The 14,474-nt window shown below is 43.0% G+C and overlaps 1 protein-coding gene across 2 annotated transcripts in view; it reads right to left on the reverse strand.

Annotated features, from left to right (window-relative positions):
- UBA2 (ubiquitin like modifier activating enzyme 2) overlaps positions 1–14,474 on the reverse strand; it is a 41,930-nt gene that overhangs the window by 20,639 nt on the left and 6,817 nt on the right. For both annotated transcript variants that reach the window (XM_007996258.3, XM_073016660.1), the window contains exons 6-8: positions 10,568–10,689; positions 5,454–5,521; positions 4,267–4,388 (exon numbers count right to left, since the gene is read on the reverse strand). In XM_007996258.3, the coding sequence (XP_007994449.3) occupies positions 4,267–4,388; positions 5,454–5,521; positions 10,568–10,689 (312 nt within the window). The remainder of the gene's footprint in view (positions 1–4,266; positions 4,389–5,453; positions 5,522–10,567; positions 10,690–14,474) is intronic.

A 14,474-nucleotide genomic window follows, 5' to 3' on the forward strand; every position in this document is an offset into this window, starting at 1 on the left:
CTTAATCTTTAGAGAATAAGCCAAATATACAAATAATCAGAATACAATTTAGTGCGAATAGCACAAAGCCTTGAGTAATATAAGGATTTCTGGCCGAGCGTGGTGGCTCACGCCTGTAATCCCAGCACCTTGGGAGGCCAAAGTGGGTGGATCATGAAGTCAAGAAATGGAGACCACCCTGGCCAACATGGTGAAACACCATCTCTACTAAAAATACACAAATCAGCTAGGCGTGGTGCCACGTGCCTGTAAGCCCAGCTACTCGGGAGGCTGAGGCAGGAGAATTGCTTGACCCCGGGAGGCGGAGATTGCAGTGAGCTGAGATCGCACCACTGCACTCCAGCCTGGCGACAGAGTGAGACTCAATCTCAGGAAAAAAAAAAAAAAAAATTTATATTTTATCTAAGAAATAAGGAAAGAGTCTCCTTGTGACAGCAACATGTGAAATGGGTACAAAGGCAAGGAGATGAATCCACTATGACTTGGGTAACAAATGTGGCTGGAAACAATTTGTAGAGGACGTGAAGGCTTGAACCAACAGTTTTCTAAGCCTAGGCTCCACCTCTTTCTCTTTTATGCAACTATTACTAAATATTAGGAGTCCCTCAGATTTCTGTACTGAACCATCTTTTCATTCTATCCTCCATGGTGTATCATGTCCATTTTCAGTAGTTAACCACATCTATAAACCTAGGAATCCCAAATATAACCCCAGTTGAAACCTCTCTACTTATCTACAAAAACACTTCTCTAATGTTCCAAAAGAATTTCAAATGAGTTCAAAGTTGCTGTATCACCTTCTCCTACCCTCCCCCAACCCCTATACACACATCTGCTTCCCACCTCACTTATATCAGAGAACAGCACCTCTGTTCTTTGACCTGCCCGGGCTGAAGTGCAGTGGTGTGACCATAGCTCACTGAAGTCTCAACCTCTTGGGCTCAAGTGATATTCCTGTCCCAGCCTCCTAAGTAGGTAGGGACCGCAGGCTCAGGCCACCAAGCCTGGCTATTTTTTTTTCTTTTTAGTGATGGGGTCTTGCTATACTGCCCAGGCTGGTCTTGTGCTCCTAGCCTCAAGTGATCCTCCCGCCTTGGCCTTCCAAAGTGCTGGGATTACAGGTGTAAGCCACAGTGCCCAGCCAGGTACCATTTTTTTATTCCACTGACCTTCACCATATACATCCAAAATCCTGTCGAGTCTACTCCTCCATGCTCCACTGGGAGTACAGATGGCTGTACTCCAGATTATTCCAGCACTGCACAACTCCAGGGCACTGTCCCAGATTGGTTATGATACGAATACCAGATCCTAGGGGAGTGTGTGCATCCCTTCTATCCCCTTATAGTGACCCTGTAAGACTACCTTTCAATGGACTGCCACTGTCTTGCTGTAACATCCTTAACAAGGCCTAGAAAGTCTGCCTGATCTGACGTCAACTTATCTCTCCAGTCATCTTTTTCCACTCTCCCCCTTAATGGGATTTATGTCAGTTTTCCAACCGAGAGTTTCCTTGCACATACTGTACCATATTCCAGCTCTTATTCTTTCAAGCCTTGGGCTTAAATGTTACCTCCTCTAGGAAGCTTCTTCTGAAGCCTTTCCCTAGCAACATCTGAAATGGGTTCGCAGGCCAGGGGATGAGTCCATTAGATAAAAATTACTATTAAAGGGCTGCAAAGTCTCTGAACTTAATGTCATTAAGACCTTGAAGCTGAAATTTCTTGTTCAATGTTTGACTTCTCATCTTGACTATGAACTCCTTCTAAAGAGCAAGGACTCTGTCTTCTGTCTTGTTCACAACTAAATCCCCTGTACTTAAAGTAAGTGTCTGGCACACAGATGTTTAAAATTATCTACTAAACAACAGATTGGGGATGCACTTCAGATTTTTCTGGCATTCAAGTGTTGCTCAGATTGGAATGGAAATAAGGATACCAGTTTGGAAGATATTGCTGATGCCCATATCAAAGTTTACTGCATCTTAAGTATAATAAAAATAAAAACTATTATGATGCTTAATACTGAGTGTCAACTTGATTGGTTTGAAGGATGCAAAGTACTGGTCCTGGGTGTGTCTGTGAGGGTGTTGCCAAAAGAGATTAACATTTGAGTCAGTGGACTGGAAAACACAAACCCACTCTTAATCTGGGTAGGCACCATCTAATCAGCTGCCACTGAGGCTAGAATACACAGAAGGCAGCAAAACATGAAAAGACTAGACTGGCCTAGCCTCCCAGGCCACATCTTTCTCCCATGTTGGATGCTTCCTGCCCTCAAACATCAGACTCCAAATTCTTCAGTTTTGAGACTCAGACTGGCTCTCCTTGCTCCTCAGCTTGCAGACGGCCCTATTGTGGGGCCTTGTGATCGTGTGAATTAATACTTAATCAACTGCCCTTTATATATATCTATCCTATTAGCTCTGTCCCTCTAGAGAACTCTGACTAATACAACCATGTTTTAGAAAAGGGCTGTAGTGAGAAAATAAATGCAATAGGGATAAGAAAGTCCATCTGTAGGCTGGGCACGGTGGCTCACGCCTGTAATCCCAGCACTTCAGGACGTCGAGGCGGGCAGATCACCTGAGGTCAGGAGTTCAAGGCCAGTCTGGCCACTATGACGAAACCCCGTATCTACTAAAAATACAAAAATTAGCCAGGCATGGTGGCTGGCACCTGTAATCCCAGCTACTTAGGAGGCTGAGGCAGGAAAATAGCTTGACCCGGGAGGCAGAGGTTGCAGCAAGCTTAGATCATGCCACTGCACTCCAGTCTGGGCGACAGAGCAGGATTCTCTCTCAAAAAAAAAAAAAAGTCAACATGTGACTTTTCTTCCTCTGTTACCACTGGGGAAATGAGATGAAATACAAGCCAGGGAGAGCAGTATGTCATTTAAGACAGCAGAACCTGTGCATGCTGGAAAGCAGACAAAAGAAACCAAGAAAAAAAAGATCCAAGACAGGGTAGAGATGAAAATCCTGTCTGAATAATGGTACAAAAGACAAGTAAAAAGCCACACGCAAGAGTTAACCTTTACTGAAAGTGGTTTCTCTCCAGTAGAAAGAAAAAGGTTGAGTTTTCGGTGATGCGGATCATTCTCTCAACAGGTAAATCATGTACAATGGCTTCAAACCTGTTATTATATCCTTAAGGTCATCTGCTTAGTGAGAGTTGCAAGAATACTGACTCAGTTTGATAAGAGCTGAGAAAGTTTTAAGCTCTGTGATAAGCTTTGCTAGGGGCTAGGCTCAGTGGTTCATGCCTGTAATCCTAGCACTTAGGGAGGCAGAGGCTGGAGGACAGCTTGAACCCAGGAGTTTGAGACTTGAAACCAGGAGTTTGAGATCTGCCTGGGTAACATGGTGAGACCCCATTCTCCACGAAGAGGGAAAAAAGAGTCCAAAAAACCCCATGTACAACTTGTTAGGGAGTCAAGACAGAAAAGCTTTTCAAACATGGACCTGAGGGTCTAGATGAACAATAATTATGTAGACCAAATAAAAACAATCTCATAGATTTCTCTAGAAATATTCAACAAGCAAATAATATATGCTGATGAAGAAGGATTTCACCAAGAACAAGGGGCCTACAGGGTTCAAGGGTTAATTTAGGACACATGTCAGTCAAATTGCTAATAAAATACATGAGCAGGAAATAAAGGTGAACACGAAGCCAGGAGGGGTGGCTCACACCTATAATCCCAGCACTTTGGGAGGCCAAGGTGGGCAGATCACTTGAGGTCAGGAGTTCATGACCAGCCTGGCCAACATGGCGAAACCCCGCTTCTACTAAAAATACAAAATTAGCCAGGCATGATGGTGCACTCCTGTAATCCCAGCTATCAGGAGGCTAAGGCAGGAGAATTGTTTGAACCCAGGAGGCGGAGGTTACAGTGAGCTGGAATCGTGCCATTGCACTCCAGCCTGGGCAACAAGAGCGAGAATCCGTCTCAAAACAAAGAAAAAAAACTGAAAATGAGAAGCAGCAGAAAAACCAAGAAGTTCTATAAAAAGTGAGGGAAGGAAAGACAACCAAGAAGGTATACAAGCCGCCTCTAATTATACCTCCTATTTAAATTTAGTGTAGATGGTAACATTTTAAAACTTGCATATCCTGACTGCATCAACCATTTTATTAGGACATCATAAGGCATATACATAGAAGCTTAATTCAATTTTATGGACTATTTTAAAACAAGCAGAACTAGAATACATCTATGCACAACAATACATCTATCCATGATTATACAGAAAGTAAATCTAACCTTCGTAAAAAGTTTAACCGGATCATATCCAGTTGATTTAGCCCATTCCTTAGTAGAAATACGTTTAATGTCACCATCTTCATTAGATGCTCTAGCTCTGGCTTCAGCTTCTGTTGGTTCCCCTATAAAACAATCATTATTTTATTTTCAGCTGTAATAAATGTAGAACTGAACTCTTTCACTCACCTTGGGGAATAAAAAGAGTCACTCATGGAAATCCCCAAATGCAACACATTCTGAGTTCAAGGAAAAAGAAAAATAACACATTCATCAGCATCTTTTTGTATCCCAATTTTCTTTCTTGTTTTTTGGAGACAAAGCCTCGCTCTGTCACCCAGGTTGGAGTGCAGTATTAAGATCTCGGCTCACTGCAGCTTCTACCTCTTGAACTCAAGCCATCTTCCCATCTTAGCCTCACGAATAGTTGGGACTACAGGTGCACACCATCACACTCGGCTAATTTTTGTATTTTTTGTAGAGACGGGGTTTTGCCATGTTGGCCAGGCTGGTCTTGAACTCCTGACCACCTGCTTCAGCCTCCCAAAATGCTGGGACTACTGGCATGAGCCACCTTGCCTGGCCTATTGTACCTCAGTTTCTGAAAGCTACACAAATCAGTTAAAAGCACAGACCAATCATCAGATCTAGGAATAACTTGCAGCTCTATTTACTAGACCTGTGAAATTTCTCTTAACCTTGATTTTCTCATCAGTAAAATGGAATCACATTTTTTTTGTAAAACATTGTTTTGGCCAAGTATGGCAGCTTACTTACGCCTGTAATCCCAGCACTTTGGGAGGCCGAGGTGGGTGGGTCACCTGAGGTCAGGAGTTCGAGACCAACCTGGCCAACATAGTGAAACCCTGTCTCTACTAAAGATACAAAAATTAGCTGAGCGCAGTGGCAGATGCCTGTAATCCCAGCTACTCAGGAGCCTGAGGCAGGAGAATCGCTTGAACCCAGGAGGCAGAGGCTGCAGTGAGCCAGATCGCACTACTGTACTCCAGCCTGGGCAATAAGAGTGAAACTCCATCTCTGAGAAAAAAAAAAAATTAAATAACACATGTTAAACACACATTACCTAGCACATATAGCAATTATTTTTTTTTCCCTTAAGCTACCAAAATTAAATCAACAAAATAAAGATAATAGTCTCTAATAAAACATATGCCAAATAATTTACTCACAGGCAGCTTCAGGGTCAGCTCTGTCAGGAGATACTTCTTGATCAGCATCTTCTTCCCCAAACAACTGGCTATAATTTAAGAATAGTAAATACTTATGTACAACAAAGCATTCTGAACATGTAATTTATAATATTTCAAATATTTAGCAGACATAAAGACTGAACAACTGTTTGGGCGCAGTGGCTCACACCTTTAATCTCAACACTTTGGGAGGCTGAGACAGACAGATCACAAAGTCAGGAGTTCAAGACCAGCCTGACCAACATGGTGAAATCTCATCTCTACTAAAAATACAAAAATTAGCCATGCATGGTACTGCATGCCTGTAATCGCAGCTACTCGGGAAGCTGAGGCAAGAGAATCGCTTGAACCCAGGAGGTGAAGACTGCAGTGAGCCGAGATCCCGCAACTGCACTCCAGCCTGGGTGACACGGCGAGACTCCATCTCAAAAAAAAAAAAAAAAAAAAAGAGTGAACAACTGATAAATGACTATAAACTTAAAAGTTTAACACAATGTGCTTGGACAGCTTGCATCCCAATTTCAACAGCAATGCAAGCAAGGTTAAATTTTAGCAGATGTACATCCATTCCTATCAGCAAGGCTCTGCACATTTCAACGTTAAAACCTCTGCTCAAGAAACAGGTGAGTGGTTTTCACTTACAATCTGGATAACATTCTAACACCAGAATAATGTTTGTGAAGTACACTTGCAGCTACCTGTTCAACGAACATTATTATGTACCTTCAGGTGCAGATTCCTGATCTAGGGGATAGAAATTCAGCAATGAACAACATTAACCTTTTTTTCATGGTAGAATGGCTCTTTACTGCTGAACAGTCTTAACAAACAATTTGAAGGTATTAAGCTGAGATTCTCTTTTATTAATAAAGTTATCCTAAAAATTGTTTAATAACTCATGGGTATAAAAGTTTCCAGTGAGGCCAGGTGCGGTGGCTCACGCCTGTAATCCCAGCACTTTGGGAGGCCGAGGTGGGTGAATCACGAGGTCAGCAGATCGAGACCATCCTGGCTGACACGGTGAAACCATGTCTCTACTAAAAACACAAAAAATTAGCCAGGCGTGGTGGCAGGTGCCTGTGGTCCCAGCTACTCGGGAGGCTGAGGCAGAAGAATGGCGTGAACCCGGGAGGTGGAGGTTGCAGTGAGCTGTGATTGCGCCACTGCAATCCAGCCTGGGTGACAGAGCGAGACTCCGTCTCAAAAAAAAAAAAAAAAAGTTTCCAGTATTTCCTCAAGTATATGACTAATGAAAGTTATCTTACAGAAATCCTTTGTACAAACCCCCACCCAACTATAATTTCAAAGCTCTGACAGTCACTCCCAACAATGGCATATTAACACTTCCTAAAATTAATGCTTTGCCAACTAGTAAGTGCAAAATAGTAGACAGCCTCTAACTTAAAATGGTTCCACCTATGATTTTTCAACTTTGCAACAGGTTTACTGAGGTTATATTAAAATGCATTTTTGTCTGGGCGTGGAGGCTCACCCATGACCGACACCTTGGGAGGCCAAGGCAGGTGGATCACCCAAAGTCAGGAGTTCGAGACCAGCCTGGCCAACATGGTGAAACCCTGTATCTACTAAAATACAAATATTAGCTGGGCGTGGTGGCAGGCGCCTGTAATCCCAGCCATTCGAGAGGCTGAGCAGGAGAATCGCCTGAACCCAGGATGCAGAGGTTGCAGTTGCACTGCATTCCAGTCTGGGCAACAAGAGCGAAACTCCACCTCAAAAAAAAAAAATGCATGTTTGACTTAACAGTATTTTTTATTTATGAGTTTATCAGCAAGTACACTGAGAAGCACCTGTATCTCACTGTGGCCTTATACTTAATTTTCCAAGTAAGTCTTATGATTAAAACATAACTTAATTTGCTTATTGCCTATTTAGGTTTCCCTTTGAGTGAAAAATGCTGCTCATATTAATTTTGCCAGATTATCTTTTTTTGTGTGTGACAGTCTCACTGTCCCTTAAGGCTGGAGTGCAGTAGTGTGATCACAGCTCACTGCAGCCTCAACCTCCCTAGGCTCAATTGATCCTCTCACCTCAGCCTCCCAAGTAGCTGGGACTACAGGCATGTGCCACCATGCACAGCTAATTTTTAAATTTTTTGTAGTGATGGGGTCTCACTATGTTGCCCACACTGCTCTCCAACTGCTGGGCTTGAGCAATCCTCCTGCCTCGGCCTCCTAAAGGGCTGGGATTACAGGTGTGTGTCACTGCACCCAGCCACATTTTTTTTTCTTTTTTTTTTTGTCTTTTTCTGAGACACAGTCTCCCTCTGTCCCCCAGGCTGGAGTGCAGTAGCAGGATCTCCACTCACTTCAACCTCCACCTCCCGGGTTCAAGTGGCTCTCACGGCTCAGCCTCCTGAGTAGCTGGGACTACAGGTGTGTGGGTCTGTTGGTTCCACATCATCAGCCCCGGCTAATTTTTGTATTTTTTGTAGAGACGGGGTTTTGCCATGTTGGCCAGGCTAGTCTTGAACTCCTGATCACCTGCTTCAGCCTCCCAAAATGCTGGGACTACTGGCATAAGCCACCTTGCCTGGCCTATTGTACCTCAAACAGGGTTTCGCCATGTTGCCCAGGTGGTTCTCGAACTCCTGGCCTCAAGTGATCCACCCATCTCAGCCTCCCAAAGAAAAAAAATGTTTGCCAAATAAATAAAGTTTCCAAGTGTGGTTTTTGTGAACACACATCAAGCTGACACTGTTATGTATACTATTCTGACTGCAAAAATTAAAGACAATGTTTGCTGAAAGTTTCTAAAAAATACCCCTTTATCAGGTTGAGGACATTCTCATTTTAATAAGAAGGTTTTACTTCTGTTTTAGTAGAAACTTTCCTCATGAAAGGCTGTTTGCTAAATTTTACCAAATGTTTTTTCTACATCTATGAAAACTATATAGTTTCTCTTTAATTTCCTAATGAGTGAATGACATTTACAGATTTTCTAATTGAAACCATGCTTGTAATTCCTGAATAAACACATTTGGTCAAGATATATGTTTTATTTTATATGATTCTAGATCCATATGCTTTTTTTTTTTTTTTTTTTTTGAGATGGAGTCTTGCTCTGTTGCCTAGGCTGGAGTACAGTGGGGCGATCTCGGCTCACTGCAGTCTCCACCTCCCAGCTTCAAGCGATTCAGCCTCCCAAGCAGCTGGGATTACAGGTGCCCGCCACCACGCCCGGCTAATTTTGTATTTTTAATAGAGACGGCATTTCGCCATGTTGGCCAAGCTGGTCTTGAACTCCTGACCTCAGTTGATCCACCCGCCTCAGCTTCCAAGTGCTGGGATTACAGGCATAATCCACTGCGCCCATCCCCAGGATATGCTAATATTTTACATAGGGTTTTTGTATCTATTATTTATGTGTGAGACTAACAATTTTTTCTTATGCCATAATAGCCTTGACAGATTTTGCTATCAAAGACATTGCTAGCCTCATAACACGAGCTAAGTAGTATTCCCTTTTAAAGACTTCTCAAGGAGAGTTTAGCTAACATTGTAATACATTCCTTGCAAGTTTGGTGAAATGAATCTGTAAAAATAACACAGGTTTGGTGCATTATTTAGAAGAATTTAAACTACTTACGTTTCTCTAAGGTATAGTGCTAAATTCAGGCATTCTACTTTCTTTCCAGTTGTTTTTTTTGAAACATCGTCTCACGCTGTCCCCCAGGCTGGAGTGCAGTGGCCCTATTTTCACCCACTGGGTTCAAGTGGTTCTCATGGTTCAGTCTCCCAAGTAGCTGGGACTACAGGCGCCCACCACCATGCCTGGCTAACGTTTGTATTTATAGTAAAGACGGGGTTTCACCATGTTGGCCAGGCTGTTCTCGAACTCCTGGCCTCAAGTGACCCACCCACCTTCAGCCTCCCAAAGTGCTGGGATTGCAGGCCTGAGCCACCGCACCACACACTTAGTACGTTTCTAAAAATATATTTACCCAGACCATTTAAATTTTTTATGTACTAGCATCGTCTTATTATCATCCCTTTTTTTTTTCTTATAACTTACTTAATCTGTGCTTTGTTCCCCGTTTAGTTCTCACTAACTGCTCTTCTATGTTGTAATCAAGAATGGGCTCTTACTTCAATTAATATTCTTCCTTCTCATTCCTTTTATCTATCTTTCTTTCATTTTAAGACAGCATCTCACTATAACCTGGGTTGCAGTGCAAAGGCACAATCTCGGCTCACTGCAGCCTAACCTCCCAGGCTCAACTGATCCTCCTATCTCGGCCTCCCACAGTGCTGGGATTAGAGGCATAAGCCACCATGCCCGCATCCTTCTCATTTCTTAAAGTGTATTCTGTGGTTCACTTTCCAACTTAAGATTCTTAGTAAAGATTTACTAATTAACGTTCAGCCTTTCTTCATGTATGTAAATCTGTAACTTTTTGCCAACCACCACATTCAATACATTCTACAAGTTTCAGGTATAGCATTTTCATCATTATCAGTACAGGGTATTTTTAACTTCCATTGTGATTTCTTTTATAACCAATGGGTTATTTTTAAGTATGTGTTCACATTTCCAAATACATAGATTTTTATCGCTTAGTTACATGGCTATCTCCAATACAATACAAGACTAAGCTTCCTGAACAGGTATGGCCAAATTTAATTTTTTTGAGACAAATTCTCACTCTGTTGCCAAGCTGGAGTGCAGTGGCGTGATCTCGGTTCATTTCAACCTCTACCTCCCAGGTTCAAGCAAGGTTCCTGCCTCAGCCTCCTGAGCAGCTGGATTACAGGCACCCGCCATCACGCCCAACTAATTTTTGTATTTTCAGTAGAGATGGGGTTTCACCATGTTGGCCATGCTGGTCTCAAACTCCTGAGCTCAGGTCATCCGATCACCTCAGCCTCCCAAAGTGTTAGGATTACAGGTGTGAGCCACCGCACCCGGCCAGCTGAATTTTATCTAAGAAATACCGCAAGAAAGCTACTAAAGCATCCCTTCACCACATTTAAACATTTTAAGTTCAATCTCTTCAAGGTAATTAAATAAAAATGACTCCATTTTCCATCCTCAGTACCCAAAAGCATGCCAAGAAATAGATACACTCTTACTTGAACAAGTACTTTGCCCACACGATGCAATGTATAGGTTCTGAAGGTGTATTACGAATTGTACAGCCAGGAAAGGTTCTCTGGGTTGGCTTAGGATGACATTCATAACACTCGGTCACACCCTACAAAGTCAGGATATGAGAAAAATCTTTATTCCATGATAGCAGTTTCTCAACATTACAAGGTAATATAAACACTTCATTCATCTATATTTCAACTAGGTTTTATCTTGTCAAGGAAATTTTGAAATATTAGTGACTCCAAAACCCTTACTTTATGATAAACTAACACAAAAGCTAACTGAATCTATCAGTCACAGCTAAGGCTGTGCTTGGACTCCCAACTCCTGGCTCAGTGAACATGACTTACAAGCCAAAATAAAAATTACTACACCTGAGTGTCAAATATGAGTTTACCTTGATCGCACTAAACAGAAAAACTACTGGAAAGACAAACAGCAGCTTTCCAACAAATTGTTTCCTAAGGTTGTAAATGTTATTTCAATATTATTCGCAGCCATTTCCTTTTTTTTTTTTTTTTGAGATGGAGTCTTGCTCTGTCACCCAGGCTGCAGTGCAGTGGCATGATCTAGGCTCAAGCTCTGCCTCCCGGGTTCACGCCATTCTCCTGCCTCAGCCTCCCCAGCAGCTGGGACAACAGGCGCACGCTGCCACACCCGGCTAATTTTTTCGTATTTTTAGTAGAGATGGGGTTTCACTGTGTTAGTCAGGATGGTCTCAATCTCCTGATCTCGTGTGATCCACCCGCCTCCGCATCCCAAAGTGCTGGGATTACAGGCGTGAGCCACCGTGCCCAGCACCCATTTTCCTTATATTTTTCTTTTTTTTCTTTTTTTGAGCAAAACTAAGTGGGACTGGGGAATACAGCCATATCCTTATCATTTCCTGTAAATTAAGTAAACAAAAGTATTAATTTCAAGATATATCTACCTACACAGAAAAATCTTAGGTATTACTAAACCAAATACTCTTCATTTTATTGATATATGTAAGGAGGAGTCGGAGTCTCGCTGTCACCCAGGCTGGAGTACAGCGGCGTAATCTAGGCTTACTGCAACCTCCAGCTCCCAGGTTCAAGCGATTCTCCTGCCTTAGGCTCCCAAAGAGCTGGGATTACAGGCATCTATCATCACTCCCAGCTAATTTTCATATTTTTAGTACAGTCGGGGTTTTTCCATGTTGGCCAGGTTGGTCTTGAACTCCTGACTTCATGTGATTCACCCGCCTCGGTCTCCCAAAGTGCTGGGATTACAGGCGTGAACCACTGAGCCCAGCCCATTTTATTGATATACATTCAAGTTTAAAATTACAATTTAAGGAATTTATGCCTTGCAAGAAGTACATGACACCTGAGACAACTATCAAATGAATCATCTTTCATCATCTCAGATATTCCTAACCTCAGTCTTTTCTTTTTCTTTTTGTTTGAGACGGAGTTTCGCTCTTGTTGCCCAGGCTGGAGTGCAATGGCGTGATCTTGGCTCACCACAACCTCCGCCTCCTGGGTTCAAGTGATTCTCGTGCCTTAGCCTCCCGAGTAGCTGGAATTACAGGCGCATGCCACCACACCCGGCTAATTTTGTATTTTTAGCAGAGATGAGGTTTCACTATGTTAGCCAGGTTGGCTCCAACTCCTTACCTCAGGTGATCCGCCTGTCTTGGCCTCCCAAAGTGCTGGGATTACAGGTGTGAGCCACTACGCCTGGCTAACTTTGTATTTTTAGTAGAGATGGGGTTTCTCTATGTTGGTCAGGCTGGTCTCGAACTCCCAACCTTACGTTATCCACCTGCCTCTGCCTCCCAAAGTGCTGGGATTACAGGTATGAGCCACCGTGCCCAGCCATCTTCAGTCTTAATACATAGTGGTGTGTCGGAATCACAGTAACAAGGATATAAAAAGCAACGTCTGGCCGGGCTTGGTGGCTCATACCTGTAGACCCGGCACTTTGGGAGGCCAAGGCAAGAGGATCACCTGAGGTCAGGAGTTTGAGACCAGCCTGGCTAACATGGCAAAACGTCGTCTCTACCAAAAATGCAAAAATCAGCCAGACTAACTGTTCAAGAACCAAAACTCTCAAACACTGTTTTAATATAAATTGCGGCTGGACGCGGTGGCTCACGCCTGTAATCCCAGCACTTTGGGAGGCCGAGACGGGCGGATCACAAGGTCAGGAGATCAAGATCATCCTGGCTAACATGGTGAAATCCCGTCTCCACTAAAAAATAGAAAAAACTAGCTGGGCGAGGTAGCGGGCGCCTGTAGTCCCAGCTACTCGGGAGGCTGAGGCAGGAGAATGGCGTAAACCTGGGAGGCGGAGCTTGCAGTGAGTTGAGATCCGGCCACTGCACTCCAGCCTGGGCGACAGAGTGAGACTCCGTCTCAATAAAGAAATAAAGAAATAAATAAATAAATAAATAAATTGCAGCAGATTTAGAGTTTTCTCCGTAACACCATTTCTGATGCCCTCAGCCTTCCAACATGCTTTCTTGAGGGTAGCCAAATGGCAAGCAGTCATGAGATTCATATTGCAATGCAGAGAACTTCCGTCTTGATCTGTCAACAGATACTGAAGGCCTCCACTTATTCAACAACTTAATACACACTGACATACACAAGTCTTTTGTAAAATGGTATTGAATAAGGTTCCAAGAATAACATTTAACAGTTAAAACAAATAAAGACAATTTCTAACATGAATAAGCTGCCAAAAAAATATTAGACACAACCAGCAAATGTTAAGTACATAACTCTCTTTCTATAAAAATGTGGAAAACAACTCTTCAAATGTATCTACAGTATTTGATTTCTTAAAAGAACTGAAAGAAAAAATATCTGGACAGCAAATGAAGCTGTGTTGAGGTTTTAAAAACTGAGGTATGCACTGGGCACGGTGGCTCACACCTGTAAACCCAGCACTTTGGGAGGCCGAGGCGGGCAGATCACCTGAGGTCGGGAGTTCAAGAGCAGCCTGAACAACATAGAGAAACATAGAGAAACCCCATCTCTACTAAAAATACAAAATTAGCCAGGCGTGGTGGTGCATGCCTGTAATCCCAGCTACTTGGGAAACTGAAGCAGAAGAATCACTTGAACCTGGGAGACGGAGGTTGCGGTGAGCCAAGATTGCGCCATTGCACTCCAGCCTAGGCGACAAGAGTGAAACTCCATCTCAAAAACAAACAAACAAACAAACAAAAAAAAGCAAATAAATGAACCAAAACTGAGGTATGAGCACACAGGTATTTTGTTCTACTATTCTCTAGTTGTATTTAAATGTTTGAAATACTTCACAAATACACCACTAAAAAGTTTTCAAAGTTCCCTTCCACTCTATAAGCCCAGACTCTTTTAGACAATAGAATTTTTTTTTTTTGAGATGGAGTTTCGGCCCGGCCGATTTTTGTATTTTTTGTAGAGACGTGGTTTCACTACATTGGCCAGGCTGGTCTTGAGCTCCTGACCTCAAGTGATCTGCCCGCCTCAGCCTCCCAAAGGGTGGAGATTATAGGCGTGAGACACCACACCCAGTCGACAAAAAGAAATTTTTGATGCCTGGTATACCATGCTTATCAGTTTAAGGATTTTAATACACAAGTTAAATGAAGCAAAATGGCAGAGCTGAAAGATTTCCTCACCCATAGTCTTTTGGGCACCTTTATAGCATTTTAAGTTTGTTTTCTGAGACAGAGTCTTGATCTGTAGCCCAAGCTGGAGGGCAGTGGTGCAATCTCAGCTCACTGCAACCTCCGCCTCTCAGGTTCAAGTGATTCGCCTGGCTCAGCCTCCCAAGTAGCTGGGATTACAGGCGCCTGCCACCATGCCCCGTTAATTTTTGTGTTTTTAGTAGAGATGGGGTTTCACCATGTTTGCCAGGCTGGTCTCAAAC

Source organism: Chlorocebus sabaeus, chromosome 6, assembly GCF_047675955.1.
Source record: "Chlorocebus sabaeus isolate Y175 chromosome 6, mChlSab1.0.hap1, whole genome shotgun sequence".
Classification (NCBI taxonomy): domain Eukaryota; kingdom Metazoa; phylum Chordata; class Mammalia; order Primates; family Cercopithecidae; genus Chlorocebus; species Chlorocebus sabaeus.